This window comes from Maylandia zebra, linkage group LG3 (genome assembly GCF_041146795.1).
Source record: "Maylandia zebra isolate NMK-2024a linkage group LG3, Mzebra_GT3a, whole genome shotgun sequence".
Classification (NCBI taxonomy): Eukaryota; Metazoa; Chordata; class Actinopteri; order Cichliformes; family Cichlidae; genus Maylandia; species Maylandia zebra.
Window position 1 is genome coordinate 19,148,294 of NC_135169.1, and position 19,101 is coordinate 19,167,394.

The 19,101-nt window shown below is 40.3% G+C and overlaps 3 protein-coding genes across 5 annotated transcripts; 1 reads left to right on the top strand and 2 right to left on the bottom strand.

Annotated features, from left to right (window-relative positions):
* The first annotated feature begins 459 nt into the window (after positions 1-459).
* Positions 460-4,840, top strand: LOC112431152 (myelin-oligodendrocyte glycoprotein-like). 3 transcript variants are annotated; one of them, XR_013095750.1, is made up of 6 exons: positions 462-689; positions 1,966-2,343; positions 2,425-2,517; positions 2,615-2,707; positions 2,790-3,027; positions 3,684-4,840. XR_013095750.1 is itself a non-coding variant. In XM_076880602.1 (5 exons), coding segments are annotated over exons 1-5 (663 nt in total). In that variant the 5' UTR covers positions 460-589; the 3' UTR covers positions 2,792-4,840. The 3 variants fall into 3 exon arrangements, 2 of the variants coding, with proteins under 2 accessions (XP_076736717.1, XP_076736711.1); XM_076880602.1 differs by having other exon boundaries at positions 460-689; positions 2,618-2,707; positions 2,790-4,840; XM_076880596.1 differs by having other exon boundaries at positions 2,790-4,840.
* A 2,922-nt stretch (positions 4,841-7,762) lies between these two features.
* Positions 7,763-9,664, bottom strand: LOC143415141 (butyrophilin subfamily 1 member A1-like). Its single transcript, XM_076880605.1, has 3 exons — positions 9,396-9,664; positions 9,167-9,280; positions 7,763-8,307 (listed from the first exon to the last, which is right to left on the bottom strand). The coding sequence occupies exons 1-3, from the start codon at positions 9,646-9,648 to the stop codon at positions 8,081-8,083; spliced, it is 594 nt and encodes a 197-aa protein (XP_076736720.1). The 5' UTR covers positions 9,649-9,664; the 3' UTR covers positions 7,763-8,080.
* A 4,209-nt stretch (positions 9,665-13,873) lies between these two features.
* Positions 13,874-18,031, bottom strand: LOC143417024 (butyrophilin subfamily 1 member A1-like). The gene is made up of 7 exons (XM_076882665.1): positions 17,898-18,031; positions 17,022-17,195; positions 16,839-16,938; positions 16,166-16,504; positions 15,647-15,928; positions 15,419-15,532; positions 13,874-15,065 (listed from the first exon to the last, which is right to left on the bottom strand). The coding sequence occupies exons 3-7, from the start codon at positions 16,927-16,929 to the stop codon at positions 14,845-14,847; spliced, it is 1,047 nt and encodes a 348-aa protein (XP_076738780.1). The 5' UTR covers positions 16,930-16,938; positions 17,022-17,195; positions 17,898-18,031; the 3' UTR covers positions 13,874-14,844.
* Positions 18,032-19,101: the final 1,070 nt, after the last annotated feature.

Genomic DNA, 19,101 nt, shown 5'->3' on the forward strand with positions numbered 1-19,101 from the left:
AGAATTTACTTTCATAAATTCAACCTCAAATTTAGCTTGGATCTAGCCTGGAGCTGTGGTCGGCTTCCCAAAAGAGAGTAAGCCTCCTGGCACTTCACAGAGTTTTATATGAGAATGTTCATCTTTCTATCCAGTTAAATCTTGTGGGGCGAAGCTTGTTTTGCAGGCCCTGAGCTACGAGGTGGCCATGACGGATATCAGGCGCCAGTTTTCGTGTCTACAGCTGGCCCTGAACATTCCTTGATATATCTGAAGGTTTCTAATTATTCAATCAGTAAGAAGCTGAAGATTCTTTTAATCCCAAAGAAAAATCAAACCCAACTAAACACGCGGTTTTAGAAACACGAGACTAATTAAAAGCCACTCGAGTTATAAAATGAGGAAGAGTCAGACTGTGACAGCTAAAAGATTTACGGCATGAACACTGTGATTGAAACCTCCCCATTCACAGCCTGGATGTTCACATGAGCGGTAAGGAGGGGCTGCATCGTTTATTAGTAGGAGGCAGACCTGACTGCAGCTGTACAGAAGAAGAAGAAGAAGAAGATTTGCTTCTCTCAGCCACAGACTGTCTGAGCTTGCTCTCATCATGTGTGTCTACAAATCGCACTTTGAGGACTCTTTTTTCCCTTTTCCACTCTGGACTTTAATCCTGTGCTCGGCTTTCATCGTCAGGACTCCTGTTCAAGGTAAATAATGATCTTAATTAAACGTTGCACAACAAATAACTTTAAGAAAGATGTCATAACATAATAGCTGTTTGGGCCAGATTGCCAGATTCAGTAGAGCCACTACTTCTTACTGTGGCGTCACTGAAGGTGATGACAGGTAACTTCTGCATTCATGATGAGCAAAGTTTTTCTGTCAAGTTTGGTACTTTTATGGAGGTTTAATGTCAATAAACTTCAAACAATCAAAGATTAAAAACCGATGATCATCTGAAAATGTGTCGTGTCTTTGTGTCCTGATATCTAAGGAATTTACAGCTATCTGTGATAGAGACCTTCTTTCCAACTTAATAGCAACATTTAAAACATACAAAAGTCATAAAAGCACAAAAGTAAGTAATTGTCTTTTTAGAAAGAAAGTTTAGCTTTAGAACATGTGCATTTATGTATTATAAAGGACTCCAAGTATTGAATCTGAAGAAACCAAGAAAACTCCCTCACACATTCAAGCAGAGCTAAAAGCTTCAAAAAATACTGACTAAGATGAATGTGCACGTGTCTCATCTCAGATGAATCTGTAGCTGCTCAGAGATACTCGTTCAGTTTGTTGGCTGGTCTCAGAGATGTGTGTGACTTATTTTCTTCAATATTTCAGTGTCACATCATTTAGGCTCCACATGACTCAACAGTTTAAGTGTGAAGTTTATATTTCTCCCAGAGGCAGCAACTGTCATCAGTTTAAAATAAAAGTTTACGAGGCTGGAACCGCAAACTACTTTTCTACACAGTCATTTAACAGCTAACACTGTGTCTTCAGTCACAGTTGACAGCTGTTATTTAAAAGAGTTAAATGAATGAGTAACATCACAGAGTGTCTGTATTTACTGCACAGACTCCTATAATAACAGGTTATTTGCTGAGGTTAAAATCACACATTAACGAAGGCAGTCCAGTGGTGAGACTCGCTAATGTCAGGATGCTAACATGAGTTGTTCAGCAGTAAAAACAAAAAGGTGACCATAACACAGTTAAACATAATTCATCTTTATGCTCTTTATGAGGCTGCACCTCCCTGAGCCTGGTTCTGTCAGAGGCATCTTCCTGTTAAAATAAAGTTCTTTTTTTTTATTACCAAGTGCTTTTTCTTAGAGGTTCTTTTGATTTCTCCGGATCACTGTAGAGTTTTCACTTTACAGTATAAAGTGGCAGAGCCAACTGTTGTTAGCGTTTATTTCGTCAGTGTGTAACTCTACAGGGGTCTGTGGAGTTCAAGACGTTTAATTTTCCATATTTCCAGGTGAGGTTCTGGTGATTGGTTCAAATCTTCCAATCATCGCCGCTCCGGGTGATGATGTCATCCTGCCGTGTCACCTGGAGCCCATGTTCGATGTCCAGGGTCTGACGGTGGAGTGGTCCAAACCCGACCTGAAGCCCGACCCGTCGGACCGGCTGAGCCGAGTGGAGTACGTTCACCTGTACAGGGACAGGCAGGAGGTCCCCGACATGAAGATGGCCTCGTACTTCAGGAGGACGGAGCTGTTCATGGACGACATGAAACACGGGAACATTTCACTGAAGATCCTGAACGTGTCGGAGGAAGACAACGGCAGATACAGATGTTTCATCCCCAAGCTGCAGAGCGGAGTGAAAGCTGCTGTTGTTGAACTTGTAGTCGGTGAGAAGATTTGTTTTGGTACGTTTTTGTTTTCAACTCATTTCCAAACCTTCATGTGAACAGATCATGACTATATTTTAGATCCAAAGTACGCTAAGACCTCTACGACAGAGAGTCCCGTGTATCCTAGAAACTTCCAAACTCCAGATCCTCGTGAGATGTCTCCAAGAAATAGTGAGATAACAACCCACATTTTCTCTGCATTGTTTTTGTTTGGGTGAGATGTTTTGTGTGGTGACCTTGTTCATTTTTTTTCTTTTTTATATATCAGCAGGTCGGTCCAGGGTCTTTCTGGTTGTCGTAGTTACTGCCTTTGTGTCGGTTGTGGCTGTGACTGCGTATTTCTCTCGCCGTCAAATAAAATGTATATCAGAAACAAACAAACACAAACATGTTGTTGTTTCTTCTGCCATCAGACTGACTTATTATTCAACTTCTTTCAACAGAAGCATCAAGGCGACAAAGTGACCCAAACCAACCATAACAATTCCAGGAGTTCAAAGGAGGGTTGGTGTTAATGGACCTGAGAGCATTGGAGATTTACCTTTTCTGGCTCTGCTGGATCCTGATAGTCAGGTTGGAGGTTCAAACCAGCAGCCACAGGAAGACACTTGGCCCAGCAGCACTGAGACCCATCATAAGGTCACTTCTATAAACGGAGTCTGATTTAAACTTCGACCTCAGGTGAAGACTCAAGTGTTGTATCAGAAAAAACACAGCGTGCAAAATCTGGATATCTAAACAGTAAATATATGAAACAAGCCACATGTAGTTATTCTTTAAATTGGATTCAGATGCAGTGAAGTAGCCAGTCTAAAACCAATGGTTAAATTATTTTCCATTCCTTGTCAGCAACATTATTTCGATCTAACCCTAATGATTGTTTAAAAACCAACATGTACACTGAGCTAATGCCAAGCAGGGGTGAAAATGCCCCAAACTGCAGTTCATCTACTCAAGTCAGCCCTCACAGACTGTCATGTTAAAAGCCAGCAGAAATCCACGTCTTCATAGCCAGCTACAAAAACAGTTTCAATTTCTATGGATGTGTTCATCCTCTATAATTGTACACTAGTTGAATATTTATTGCAACTTTTAACTTTTGAGTTCAAAGGCTCAAAGGAGGATGTGCCAGCAGAGATGTCCAAGCTTCACCTCTTTGTAGTTGTGGTGTGGTTTGTGGCTCAGCTGCAGGGGAGGGGTGGAGCAGTGGGTTCAGGGTGTGGTGATCTGGATGAGAGACTAGAGGCTAGTTTGAATGTGACTCTATCATGTCGTTGCAGTTTTGTTCTTTGGTCCATCTCTTTCACCCTCTTTGTACTTTCTTTTTTCACTTGTAGCTCTCTGTCCAACACTGGAGGACTGCTTGGACTTCATTAGAGACCTGAAGTTCAGTCTGGAGATCAACACTTAGCAGGATAAAGAGCATTATTTATTACTGTCAGGTTTAATGTTCTCATTTATTTAAATTGTACATCTTGCTGGTCAAGGTCACCTTGAATCTTTCAGTAAGCTTCTGAATGACCTCCAGTGGACAAATTTAATCTAGGACCTGGCGTCCACATATGTGAACATCACATTTTGGGTTATTTTGAACAAAATACTCAATTTTTCTTTACAAGGGCCTGATATTCACTTATGAGGACATTATACTGCTACTGTTCTATTGAAATTTTAAATAAATATGCTCGTATGTGGCTCTCATTTTTCTTAGAAACAAAAATCAGGTAAAGAAAAAGTCTGGTAAGTCTTTGTTTTTACATTCATCGGGTCCTAATCAGCCCAAATATCAAAGAGAAATTAAAAATGCATGCTGTGGAAGAGTTCGGGTCTTAGGAGGTTAAGTGGGAAAGTCCTTCATGGTTTTCACTGTGTTGAACTGAAATGAACATGCTGGTTTATTGGTCACAGTTTACTGGATATTTCCAACCCACAGCCTTGGAAAGACATTTTCAGTGGGAACAGTTCAGTCACACATCATGTGGAAGGACTGAAGTAGAAACTGAGTCGAAAAACATGTTGGAGACATTGAAGACTGGAAGGACACCAAAGACCTCTGAAGTACCAAAAACATAATTTATGGAGACTCTATTAATAGATTATACATTGGAATTAAAATTTTAATTAAAAATAGCTCAGTGATCATGAATCTAAATCAAACTTGGTCTCACTACTCCTTTTATTCATGGTTGCCCTCAGACCCACCCTTTAGGGTGTGAACGGCCATGAACTGAAACTTGAAACTGCAGATATTCATTTGACGTTCTGGATCCGCCAACATGTAGACAGTGCAGCTCCATATTTATGCTGTTTGTTGTTTGTGCTGTTTATTTCTGCTGCCTTCTGTGAAACTTAGGCAAAAAAATAAGTATTATATTATTATTTAATTATTGCCACGTTTGTGCTGTTTAATTTATTTCAAAGAATGTTCCTCTTTAATCTCAGAGCTGACTCTTTCTGCTGTTGTTCCAAATTAAAGTTCTTTGTGTTCTTTGTATTTCTGTTCTGTTGTGTATCTTTCATACATGACATTGATAATGCCCACAACCCTAAAAGGCTAGAAAAATGCAGCATGACGAGACTGAGGAACCAAACATTTATCCAGCATAGACAAGAGCACTCAGAGTTATTAGCCTAAAACTTGGCATGTGTAGGTGGGTTGTGCAGTTTATGCCTAAAAAGGAAACGCTCCACACCCAGCCGAGTTGGAAAAAACTGGCCAAGTGGAGGATGAAAGAAGTAGTGGCAGGCCTAAAAAAATATCTACAGCAGACTGAGCTGAAATAGGACCTGAGACGCAACTGTCTGTTGATCCAGCTACTGTTTCCTGAAGCCCTCATCAGATATGGTCTCAGTGGAAAGGTGGCTGTCAAGAAGCCATTAGGTAGGGAAACAGGCTGAAGCATGACAAACTACACAAAAACTGGACAAAAACAGATTCAATACATCTTGTGGAGTGATGACACCAAACTTGAAATGTTTGGTTTAAATCATTGTCAATATGCATGGAGGAGTGTCTGCAGTTATCTGTGAAACACGGTGGAGGCTCTACCATGGTTTGAAACTGCATTTCAGCCGGTGGTGTTGGAGACAGAGAATTACCATCAGATTTGGATCCACAATGTTAGACCACCTGGAAATCATCTGACTGGTGCTGACAATTGACTATTAGTCATGGATTGGCCTCCCCCAAGGAAAATATCCTTCAAAAAGCCCGGAGAACAATTCGTGAAACTACTTAAAGGAAATAAAGTGGCCCAAATTTCTTACTTTCCTCCAAAATATAAAAAAATTAAGGGTGACTCAGAACTTTTGAACAGTACCGTAGCAACTGCTTCCATGTGGAGTCGATTCTGCTTCCTTGCTTGCAGCAAATGTCTCTTCCCACAGGCCTCTGTGGAAAAACCTTGTATGATTACTAAGAATTACAGCTTATATCTGCTATAAACTATCATTACCCAGAGAGTGGTGCTTTTCCCATGCAACCTGATTCTGCAGTGTGTATTCAGTAAAGACTGTGTTTAGTGTGAGACACAGCCTGTGATGTTTTCATGGGTTGCTATAAATACAAAACTTTCTGTCACAGTGGATCAAATTTAATCTCTGACCCTGTTCTTTAGGGCTTTAAAAACTGACTCCATGTTTCATTTAGTTTGACCTTAAATGAGAGACTGAGCCCATAAACTTACCAGGACAACATTTACAAAGCTCGCTTCATGCTTCGTCACAGCTGACAGCCCGGTGTTGGAGGCGTGATGATTCAGGCACCTCACAGCTATTGAGTTCAACATCAATTTCTCTGTATGCCAAAGTATTATATTAAAGCTTGGCTGAAACTGGATCATCAGGGAAAGTGATCCCAAGCACAGCAGCAAATCTACACCACTGAAAGTGAAAAGAACCAAAATGCAGCAATGAGCCGGTCAGTCCAAACCTCAGCCTGACTCAAATACTGTTGTGGGACCTTCAGAGAGCTGTGCATGAACAAATACTTGCATGTCAGGATGTAAAGATGACCCATAAAATCATACCAAAACTATTACATCAAGTTAATCCTACTATGTGTGGTACTGAATAAGAGTCTGTGCTCAGTTTTTTGCAGGACTGCTTCTGTAGTTTGACTTATTTTCTATTAAATAAACAACAACAGGGCATAATATGTGCTTTTGTTTATTTGAGGTTTTATATTAAAAAAAAAATTAAGAGCTTTTTTATTTTTTGTATGTCCTGTTATGTAACCCTCAGAATGGACAGCGTGTGTACTCTCTGTTCAGTGGGTGTATTTAGTCAGACATAAATACTGTCACAGCTCGACTGTGGAGGCAGAATAAGGGAGTAACTTAGAAACTTTATTTACAAAAACAGAAATCATTTACAAAACCAAGAGAAACAACACAAAAACAAACACATAGTGCCTGGATGGCCCATAAATGTGGCTTTAAACAGGAGGCAATGACACACATTAGAAAAAACAGATGAAAACATGTGTGGCACACTGTACCATTAAACAGTAAAGGAACTTTACTCCACACTGACTCATTTAAAAATACACACTGGTGTCTTTGGGATCATCTGATTGTGTTGGCATCAACAAATCAACAATCACGACCCTCTAACCATCCATCAGCTTTGACAGAGATACAGTCGACGCCCAAAGAAGAACCACAAAACCAAATGCACAAGAGGAAGGTCACATCAACAGGAAGTTCCACATTTTATATTTCTGAACATCTTTTCATGTCCTCTGGCTCTTTGCTGTGCTGTAAACACAACCTGCTTTATCCTGGTGTCATAGCAGCAGATTGCTCTGTAGCTCCCTCTAGTGGGAACACACAATGTAATGTGTTAACCTGGAAGTTAACTGCTGATGTGATTTGATGCTGCATAAAGAAAAGTGAAATGAATTGTCAGCAGATAATCAAAAACAAAAAAGTAACTGAAAGTGAAATGCAATTAAAAACATCATGAGTTTGGACTTTTCTATCATCTGATCGTCTCTGTGGGTCATTGCATCTGTAAACACCAGAGCTGGAAAAGTTTGAATGACTTCTGATAAAACTTTTCAGGGATTCAGAGTGGGGTCATGTTTGATGGTTTACTGATGGAAAACTAACAAAAAAGAGTTAAACTTTATGATTCTTACAAGTGTGGTGTGTATCGTTAACATATAATAATAATAATAATGGATACTTTATTGATCCCCATGGGGAAATTACTTGTTTTTTCTCTGCATTTGACCCATTCACTCAGTGAAGCAGTGGGCAGCCCACTAAGCAGGCGCCCAGGGAGCAGTGTGTAGGGACGGTACCTTGCTCAGGGGTACCTCAGGGTAGCCGTTAAGTGGATTCGAACCGCCGACCTTCCGATCATGGGGCGACCACTTTACCTACTGAGCTATCCCTGCCCCTAAAGTATATAGAAAGTACATTTAAAATATGATGTCAGTTTTGACCTCTGACCTCACTTTTACATTTCACATCTGTCTTTCTTTCACGTTGACCCCAAAATGTGTTAAATCTTTAAAGTATTGTCAGGAGAATGAATGAGTTAGTTATAAATATAATGCAGTACAATATTACATAATAAGTTCAAGTCATTAATGTCCATTTATTTTCACATACTTATTATCCTACTCCAGTGTAATGTTATATAAAAATACACTATTCTTGCTTAAAAGTAAGCACTGCACAAACAGCGAGCTGCCTGAGGTTTGTGCTCTCAGAGAGCTTCTTGTTCTTTAGTTTTCACTGCTGGTTAAGGCTGACTGTGCCGTACTCTGAGTCTCTGTTTCCTGGTTTTCCTCGCCCTCTTTGATCACCTCACTCATGTCAACAGCAGATGTGTCGTCTTCCAGCTGTTCTGATGGCGGCTCTTCTTTTATTTCTTTGTTCTCGGTGTCGTCACCACGAGCTCTGCTGCGTTTTTGTTTCATTGTTTTCAGCTCAGTTTCATTCACCTTGGTGTCTAAACACAGAAAGGAAAAGTGTCATACATATACATGTGTTTGTGTGTTTGAATACAGCTTTCCTATTGTAATTTTTATGTGACCATAAAATACCTGTAACTGTGTGGGAACATTAAAATAAAAGTACGCATTAGTCAGAGCAATTATCATGCGTTTGTTGATTTATATTCCTGTTTAACCCCACTGACACTCCCTCTGGTCCCTCCTGCTGGTTAAGATCCTGTATTGTCTGTGAAGGTTCTCAGTCATCCAGGTCATCGTAGTCAAAGAAGCTTGCAAAGAAAAGCGTCTGGACTTCTTTAAGTTACTTGAAGACGTTTCACCTCTCATCCGAGAAGCTTCTTCAGTTCTAAGGTCAAATGGTGGAGAGTCCCAGATATAAACCTAGTGGGAGTTTCCCCCCACAGAGGGACAAATGGACCCCCTGATGATCCTCTAATCGCCTGAGCCAAGGTGTGAAACTGGGTGTGGGCTCCAATCAGCCAGAGTTTTGGGTGAGTTCATTGTGAAACCTGGCCCCACCTTATCATGCAAGGTGGGGCCTTAAAGAAGTCCAGACGCTTTTCTTTGCAAGATCCTGTAATGTTACATTCATCCCTGAACCACAGTGTAAAAATACTGAGCAATCATAAACTGGAAACTGAGCAGTGTGAGAATAAAATATTCATTCAGGTAAGATAATGCTGAAATGATCACTTGTTAATTTCCAAAGTCCAGAGCAGCATTACTGTCCATGAACGAACATATTCAGACTCCTATAAAGGGAAACAAAGCTGACACTGTGCTCAATTTAGTCTCAGAAATTCAGCCTTTCATACTCCAGAAAATATAGAGAAGGGAAACAAACGTGTGACGCACCAGGTTTTTTTGATAGCATGAAATTCCAAACGAAAGCGATAGCAGCGCCAACGTACAGCAGGCCAATGATCACGATGATGAAAGTGGCCGATGGTTCCTTCCTGACAGCAGAGCCTTAAAACATAAAGAAATAGAAGAATATTCCTGTAAAACTAGCTCTGATTTGGTTCAAACTGCACATGATGAGGGTGAAATAATAAAATAGTTTGTTTCTGAATGTGAGTCATACCTGGAACATGTATGTGTGTCTCTCTGCTCTGGTTGGTGTTCCTCTGTTGGACTCTGCAGGTGATGTTGTTGCTGTGTCTCTTCTCCACAGTCACTCTGCTGCTGACAGTATAGAGGTCATCAGGACCTCTGAGGGTCTCTGTAGGTCCAGCAGAGAGGAGGTTTCCCTCACCGTCCAACCACAGCAGCTCAGGCTCTGGATACCGGCCTGCAGACTCACACTGTAACACCACCCTGCTGCTGACATTTGACATCACCTTTATGACGGGTATAGATGCTGACCCTGAGGAAGGGAGACGAGAGAAATCATTGAGCCATTGCATGCAGGGTAATTGGATAGACCTTTTTCAAAGCTTTTTCTTTAATTTCACCTCATTCTTCACAGTAAAAAAAGAGTTTGATGTCTCTAGATGCTTCTATAATTAGTAAAATAAATTTTTTAAAATAAAAATATTACCATTGTTACCTTGTGTTACGCCTCCAGCAGAATTGATCTTTTAGGGTTCATATGCAAAAAAAGCCAGTTTTTGTCTCACACATTGAAACTTCTCCACTCCGTAGAGCTTTATAAGACGGGTCCTGGATGATATGATGAAGAGCAAGATGTTCATGACTGAGATTCTAAAAAGTGCCAAACAACTGCTCACAGGTCTGTTCACTCGTTTGAGGCTGAAGAGATATGCCAGAGAAGCAGAGGCCTGGAGAGTAAATAGGCTGCTCTCCAAATATTAGTCCAAGGTGTACTCTCAGCTTCAAGAGAAGACTAGAACAAGGTCTGCAAGAACATCTGGGAGAAGGGCACATCACAGAACACTAACAGCAAGTGGGTGGTGGACCTAAGAGTAGACCACAGAGAGTCAGTCAACATCAGAAATGCAGACAACTAACAATGAGTCTCCAGAATGAAGAGCTGGACAGCATCAGGACCTGACATGTTTTATACATACTATTTCATAACAGTCATAAGATACTCAGCTGCAGTAACAAAATCATCACATGAGAAGATATATGTGACTGATGTAAAGACAGATACAGATTATTATGCGTGCAGGATTCCACCCAAAGTCCAGCATCCTGGTGCTCTATGAGCAACAGAGAAATGGTGAGAATTCATGTGGCAGAACCACAATCCAGGATTAAACACGAACAATCCATGAATACATCAGGAAAAAGCCCCCCTGAGATCAGCTGCTTCAAGACTCCATCAGCTAGCTGAAGAGGACAATGAGGAGGAACAGGACAGAAACTGTCATGGACGACCAAACACCTGCATGGGATGTACCATCGACAGATTGAGGAAATGGCTGGTATCAAGAAATCCTACCAGTGGTTGGAAAAGACCACCTTACAGGACTGTACAGAGGCTCTGATCATGGCAGCACAAGAAGAGGCCCTAAGATCAGATCCATAGAGCTAAGACTCTACCACAGCCAACAGGACCAGAGCTACAGGCTGCCCCAAGGTGTCCCAGAGACTATCTGACACATAGCAACATGAGGTAAGGTACAAGCTGGGAATGAGCACAACCAAGTGTCTGAGATAGTGTACAGGAACATCAGAGGTTTACCTCTGCAGAAGAGAAGTGTTAGAAGCACCAAAACAGAAGTGACAGCTGACGGTCTCCAGAAGATCTCCTGAAGAGACATCCTTCGCTTCTTATCTGAAAGTCAAAACAAAAGGCTTTTACTCTCTTCAGCTCTCAGTGAAGCATGCTAACGGTCTGATATTGTGAAACTGATTCGGTAATATAGTTATTTCTAGAAAAAAAAAACCCTTCCCTTTTACGTCCATTCTAAATTTGTTTTCTATTTTTTAATGAGTGATGTTCAGTCTTTATAAAAAACAAAACAAAATAAAGGTCATTCAAAAGATCATCATTACTGCATTTAATGAAAAGATATGATCAAAATTATTCATCAGAGATTTGGGAAATTTTTTTGTCAGTTCAAACAAAATGATTGAAGTAAACACAACAACACGTGTCTGAACTTTCTCTAAGTGAGTGCTCAAACACATTTTAAAGTTGTTTGTTTCTGAAATGTCACTCCTGGGTGAGGTTAGGAATGTTGACCGACCAGTAAACCAACAGCTTACAGTTTTCTCTCAGGCCACATCTCTGCAGACGCTGCACCAGTCTGTCGATCCACTCTCACTGCACTGCTATAAATAGAACGTTGAGATACTTGAACTTGTCCACTTAGGTGTTAATTTTCATTCCTCTCTCTCAACACTTAACTGCAATCTGCCGCAGAACGGAGGCTGAAACTGTCTGTAAATATTATAATCAGAACTGTGACATGTTTCCAGCAATGGAAAGGTTTCAGACCCTCGCTTAGACATCAACACTGGGCCTGAAACCCCACAGTCTCAGAGGTTACATGATGCACAAACCCTGTTTTATTTTTGATTCAATATGAACTTATCTTCATATGAATATAAGTTCAAAATAAAGTTCAACATGGACTGATGAGAACATATTTTATGTCTTTCTTTAGTCATCGAAATATGACTAAAATATGTCATATATGTTTGGTCGGCCCTCTCTGAGTCTGCTTCTACAACAGGTTTTCTTCTTCTCCCTGTCACCAAGTGCTTGCTCATAGTGGATCGCCGGGGTTTCTCTGTATTATTGTAGAGTCTATACCTCACAATATAAAGTGCGTTGAGGTGACTGCTTAAATTAATTAATAAATGGATCAAATTAACTTAGACACACATCTTTCATGCTTTTATTCTTTGCCATAGAACACATTAGCATCTGTCTTTCACCACTTGCCCTAATGCTTCTGTTTTCATCACAGACCTCCACCCAGAGAGTGAAAGGCAGACATCAGCCTGTTATGGTGTCACTGGGATGTTGTAGGGCATCAAATTGAAAAAACTAAAAAGTGTGTCGTATGGCTCTCTCCACGCCTTTTCATATGAGATATTACTCAAGATGGTTTCTTGAAATAATTTTCCAAGGTTAACTTTGACTTTGGGTGCAAGAACAATAAAGGTCAAGGTTTAAATGTTTAGCCAGCCTAGCTACTCATGACCCTGAAGGCCTAGTTTATTGTGGCAAAGTTTGAAGATAACGCATCTTGAAACCTGTGAACGGTGGACTATCAAACAGACAGAGCTGATTAATCTCACATTAATAATGATAATAAAAAACAAACAAATGTAAAACAGTCTGTGCTCATATTGCACGTGAGCACAGAGAGACACCGGTTTGCATCTTGTATCAGTAAGCCTACATATGGAAACATTTAATGTCCACTTAGGTGTTACCACAATATCACACTGACACAACGTGAAGCGAGACCACAGAGTGTAAGTGTAACTTTAACAAATGTAAATGTAAGATGTGCATAGTTAGAGTTGCTTTTAATTTAATGACGACCTCATGAGCTCGGATCATGGATCAAGGATCGTGGCTCGTGTTAACAATGATGTCACAGTCCGACACAGGCAAGTGTGTACTCTGTATAATGTGATTTCTTTGCATGATTTTAGGTCAAATAAACAAACCTGATCCACCTTCAATCACTGGAAACAATTTGAACCAAGACGAGCAAAAATAACAACGTAAGCGTGGGAATCTGACTCCACCCCAGGACGCTCTGTAAAGCAACAGGGTGGTTTTATAGGGTGGGTTTGTGTGTTATTCAGAGCGCCAATAAAAGAAAAATATCTGGAAAAAGAAACAGTTCTGTGTTTTGTGTCTTTTTGACAAATTACTTCTAGTAAAAATCAAAGTAATGTGGACAGAAAGTCTGACTTTATAAGAGAAAATTTGTTGTTAAGACCATAATTCATATTTAAATATCGTTTTTAGAACATGTTTGTTTATGATGCTGCTAATGCTGAAACATGTCCGCTGTGTTCACCTGTTCATCGGTCTGCTAAAGCTGGACGTGCACCATCACACTCACCAGGAACTCTACAGCGAAACAGAGACACACAGACACATTATTATATATTAAAAAAGGCTTACCGCAGTGGTGCAGACTGTAACTCCTGTTGTCCTGAGTTTTACAGTAAATCGGTCGTTATAAAGTCGTTATGAGAGTTTGCTGGAGCTCAGCAGAGATAAAAAACCAGCAGAAAGGCAGCACGTCATCGTCTTTGGGCTCTGCTGTGGTCAAACTGGATGCTCTGGTAAGTTGGCATCAGATTCTGAATGAAACAAGTTTTTACTTGTCTTAACTGCACAGTCTGGCTTCAGATTACACAAACTAACAGAGACTGCTGCAGGTCACAAATCTCACAGATGACACACTTACTGATCAGTGTGTTTTGTGTCTGATAATAAAACCATCAAATCCAGTGATCGCCGTCTCTGTCTTACACTGTGAGTCTGTTACCTGTGAGAGTGACCCAGCGTGCGTCACACTCTGATCGCCCTCGCTGTAATCACACCAGAGTTTTAGATCCAGCTGAACATTCTGCTGAACTGAAAGTAAAACTGCAAAACTAAAGCCCTGTACACATGGACATCATACACACCGCGTATTTTAATATTGCATGCAAATACTGTACATCTTGTAATTGGTGTGTGTGTGTGTGTGTGTATTGTATATACAAATACATCTACACACATAGTTTACACTTTGGATTAGATGCTAAACTTCATTTCATTATGTTGTACACTTTTCAAAGACACTACATGAATCTAATCAAAGCCAGGCTGTTGCTCTTCACTCTGAGAAAGGTTGTAAGGTCACTTCCAAACAATCTGAAGTCTTTCTGCAGTGGAAAGTGGAAGCTTGCTGCCGACCCCTCACATCTCAGTTATAAGCTGTGACACTGGTTTGTGCACAAACTTAAATAAATGTGATTCTGAACTTCATCAGTTGTGCAGCACAAAGCACAACATGAAACTGGATGGTCGATAAACATGGATGTAAACTGAAGGCAATGACACACATGAGGAAAATAACACACTAGAAAAGCTGAAAGCACGTCCGTCTGTTGAGTCGCAACAATCATTAACTTCCTAACATCCTCCAGATAATGCGGAGGTAGCTGACAGACTCAAAGAAGCAAACGCATAAGGAAGGTCACATGACTCATTTTACATTTCTGAACTTCCTCTTTAAAAGTGACCCACAGGCTGACATGCACTCTGCTTTATCACAACAGTCAGATCTGTGGTTCCCTCCAGTGGGTAAAGCCTTTACCACACGATGCAGTGTGTGAGTCTGGAAGTGCTGCGAAACAAACTGCAGGGTTTTTAGTTTTTTCTGTGACGTCACTGCAGTTCCCTCATAGATGAAAACTCCTGAACACATCACAAGTTTGATGTTTTCCGTGATGTGATGATGAAGTGACGGTGAGCACAGAAACAGAGTGTCAAACATGTTTGGAGTCTTCCGTGTCTCACGTCATGCACGTTATGGCGTCAGCTCCTCGAAACATTGGATGCAGCATGAGAGCTAAAGTTCTGTTTTTAAGACAAACGGTCGTCAAATTTGAGCTTTTTTCTTTGAACCACTTATTCTGTACTTCTGTTTCTTCTGTTTCTTTTCCTTCTCGTTTTCTTTGATCTCCTCAGCAGCAGATGTGTCGTCTTCCAGCTGTTCTGATGGCGGCACTGCTTTTATTGCTATGATCTCGGTGTTGTCAGCAGGAGCTCTGGTGCATTTTTGTTTTGTTGTTTTCTTCTCAGTTTCAATCTCTTTGGGGTCTGCACACAGAAATGACAAAATAAGGAGGATTCTTCCTATTAAAAGGGAGTTTTTCCTCCCCACTGTCACCAAAGCATTTGCTCATAGGGGTCATATGACTGTTGTGTTTTTCTCTGTATGTATTATTGTAGGGTCTACTTTACAATATAAAGCACCTTGAGGTGACTGTTGTTGTAATTTGGTGCTGTATAAATAAAATTGAATTGAATGTGTTTGGTTGTTATCAAAGACTTTTATAGAGTGGAACAAAGGTGACGCTCTGCTTAGTTATTTCAGCTGAGTATCATAAATCCACAGTGTCAAAAAACATTGTCTGATTATTAATGAGAGGGGAAACAAACGTGTGACGCACCAGGTTTTTTTGATGGTATGAAATTCCACACAACAGTGACAATGGTACAAATCCACAGCAGGCCAACGATCACGATGATGAAAGTGGCCGATGGTTCCTTCCTGACAGCAGAGCCTTAAAACATAAAGAAATACAAGTTATTTTTGTAAAACTAGCTCTGATTTGGTTCAAACTGCACATGATGAGGGTGAAATAATGACATAGTTTCTGACTGTGAGTCATTATTACCTGGAACATGTATGTGTGTCTCTCTGCTCTGGTTGGTGTTCCTCTGTTGGACTCTGCAGGTGATGTTGTTGCTGTGTCTCTTCTCCACAGTCACTCTGCTGCTGACAGTATAGAGGTCATCAGGACCTCTGAGGGTCTCTGTAGGTCCAGCAGAGAGGAGGTTTCCCTTACCGTCCAACCACAGCAGCTCAGGCTCTGGATACCAGCCTGCAGACTCACACTGTAACACCACCCTGCTGCTGACATTTGACATCACCTTCATGACGGGTGTAGATGCTGACCCTGATGAAGGGAGACGAGAGAAATCACAGTAATCTGCTGCACTCAATTTACAAGAGAACATTTGGATATCTACTAACTGTGTGTGAGATTATCAATATCGTTACTTTGAATTATTTATCTACACTGGAAAAGACAAATAATGTCACATATTCCAGAAAACTTTTAAAAGATTCTTTTGTGCTAATAAACTTTGATAATAGGAATTAGTCATAATAAAGTTAAATAAAATAATCTTACCAACAATAAGATGAACATATGACATTTGACCCAGTTGTGGAATGAAACATCTGTACGGTCCTTCATCAGACAGCTGTACTTTGGAGAGAGTCAGTGAGACGTCTCCATGCTTCAGTTTATCAAAAGACAGTGAGGTTCTTCCAGCGTACGACGGCTCTTTCAACTCCACATTTTCTTTATTTTTGTCCCACATGTAGATAAATCCTGGTGTCAGGTCAGTTCTTGCCCACTCCAGCTGCAGCTGTGATACATCCACAGGAGTTGTCAGGAAACAGGGTAAAACAACATCATCACCCAGCAGAGCCACTATTTGCTTTGTTGGAGCTTCCTGAGAATAACCTGCAAAGAAACACATCAGATTTGATTTACTCCTGTAGGATTCAGATGAAAGGCTGATTGAAGCAACACCTCAGACATGGATGGATCTCTGCACAGATGAAGTCTAAAAGAGTCTGTTCTTTATTTAAACTCAGAGAGTAAATGACACAAAGAGCAACAACAATGCAAATAAATTACATTTGTACCATTATGTTAGTAATTTTGTCCCATTTTTCTGTGTTTTTTATTGTGTAAAGAGTCTCTCTGTGTACATGACCAGGGCTCGACTCTTTCATAATCTGAAGATGAACATGTTTTTTCAGCCTGTAATGGTGTGTTATGCCTCTAAACTTACCTCTGCAGAAGAGAAGAGTTAGAGACAGGGCAGCATTAATGAAGGATGAGAGTCGAAGTGTAAAAAGTCCAGAAATCTGATAAAGAGCCATGATTCACCTCTGAAAATTAGCAAAAACAAATGCTCTTTATCTCTGTCTTACAGGAAGCAACAGCACAATCCTCTGAAACAAGAAAAAAATACCTCAAAGAAACACTTTTAGAGACACTGGAAAGAATTTCTTCTTTGTTCAAAGACTTTCTGTACAGATTTCCTCTCTGGTGCTCTTCTTCACCTGCTTCCTGTTCCCACAGCAGCAGAGAAAGCTGAGGGTTTGTGTGAAGATCAGACTGAGCTCCTGAAGAGCATTGCTCATTACTGTGAAAATTAAAAAGAAAAGCAAGCTTCCTGTTACTATTTTCTCTGTCAAAGAAACCAAGACAACAATGTGTTTTGTAACGTAGCTTTTTCTAAACCCTTTAAAATATCAGAAAGTACAGGTGACAGCTCCTACGCCTCTACGTGTACTTCTGGGTTTTCATGGCTGATTGGATTTGAGGATTGGCTTATTTACACACATTTGGTTAAATGAGATCGTTCAGATCTTTGTAAGTTTTTATGCTTTTCAGATTTTCTTTTGTCTGTTTGGGTCTAACAGAGCAATGCTGAGCAACAACTGTCTCTCACTGCAGTTTTCTAGTAACTCCTCAGAAGGAGAGTCAACAACTCTTCAACAAAGTCTAACAATGTGGACACAAAATGGTACAGACTAATCCATTGCGGTCAATTCTACAAAATGGTGCGAAATTCAAAACCTGGTAAAAACTGGAGTCTCTCTCCCAACACTCACTGACTTCACCCGTAGTCTTCATACAGACTCTAGTGGTGGGTGTTTACTCACTCAAGCTAAGTGGCATTAGACAACAGTGGAAATTCATGAATGTGATCTTGAGCGAAATGCTCAAACCACTTTCTGTCACACTGAAACTGATTCTCTGATAAAGCAAGAAGGAACAGCTGATTATTATTATTGTTGGTCTGTGGCAGGGATGTGACGATACAGAAAATAAGAAATCCTACCTCGAACAAATGTTTTTCAAAGCACTGGAATAGCAGCCTCTGTGTCTCCTGCTTCTTCTAAGTATTGTTGTTGGACTTTGAACAATTATAGGTTTTGCTGCTCAAGCCTGGATTGACTCATACATTTGTACAAAGGTTCCTGAATCATTAATCATTACAAAGTTATGAACTCAGAGATTTGTTCTCTTTTTATATCATTGTATTTAACACACACGCATAGCCACACACACAGAAAGTTGTGTTTTCATATTTTTGTGGGGACATCTAATTGACATAATGCTTTCCCTAGCTGCTTACTATAACCATAACCATAACTCTAACCCTGACACTAAAACCGCATTTTGAGTTTCAAAAATTCCTTCAGACTTATGGGGATGGTGATTTTGTCCCTATAAGGGCTGCTTGTCCCCAATAGTACAATAAAATGTTTGGTCCCCACAAAGATATTTAGCCATGGTACACACACACACACACACACACACACACACACACACACACACACACACACACACACACACACACACACACACACACACACACAAACCAATTCAAAACTACATATTGTATATTTTGGAATGTTTCAATGCAAATTTCAGAAATGTTATGAACTCTTTATTGCTGCTCTGATAAGAGCAGAATTCCAGACTGCAGATAAGATCTGTGCACTACTGACAAGTGAGTTTACGCCCTGTAACAGTGGCATAAATAGGTTATTAAAGGTCAGAAGTAACAGAGTCAGAGTGATACGGTGTGATTCTGAGTTTAACCAGTTTTGAATGTGTTTGTGTGGTTGTTGTTTGTTTGTTTTTTTGTAGAGTTTAGGCAAAAGGGTGGAAGACTTCAAGAAGTGTCTTTTAGGAAGTGTGGAAAACTGTAATATAATAGGTGTAAAGTTTAGGTTGCACAGTGTGCAGTAGTATAGTTATGTATTGCGCTACAGAGACCACTTCAACATGATTAAGACTACAAGTCGTCAAGTATTTCACCTTTTAACCTTTTCTGACTTCAGCTTTTTTCTTGTGCTTTTCTCATGTTACCACACCATCCCTGCTTACACCCCAGTCATCAAGAGGATTAGAAAGGTCACCAAAAACATCAAGCAGTGGACAGAGGAAAGTATCCTCACCCTACAAGGATGTTTTGAAGCCACTGACTGGGACAGCCTTCTTTCTCCCTCTGATGACATCGGCGAACAAGTCAGCAC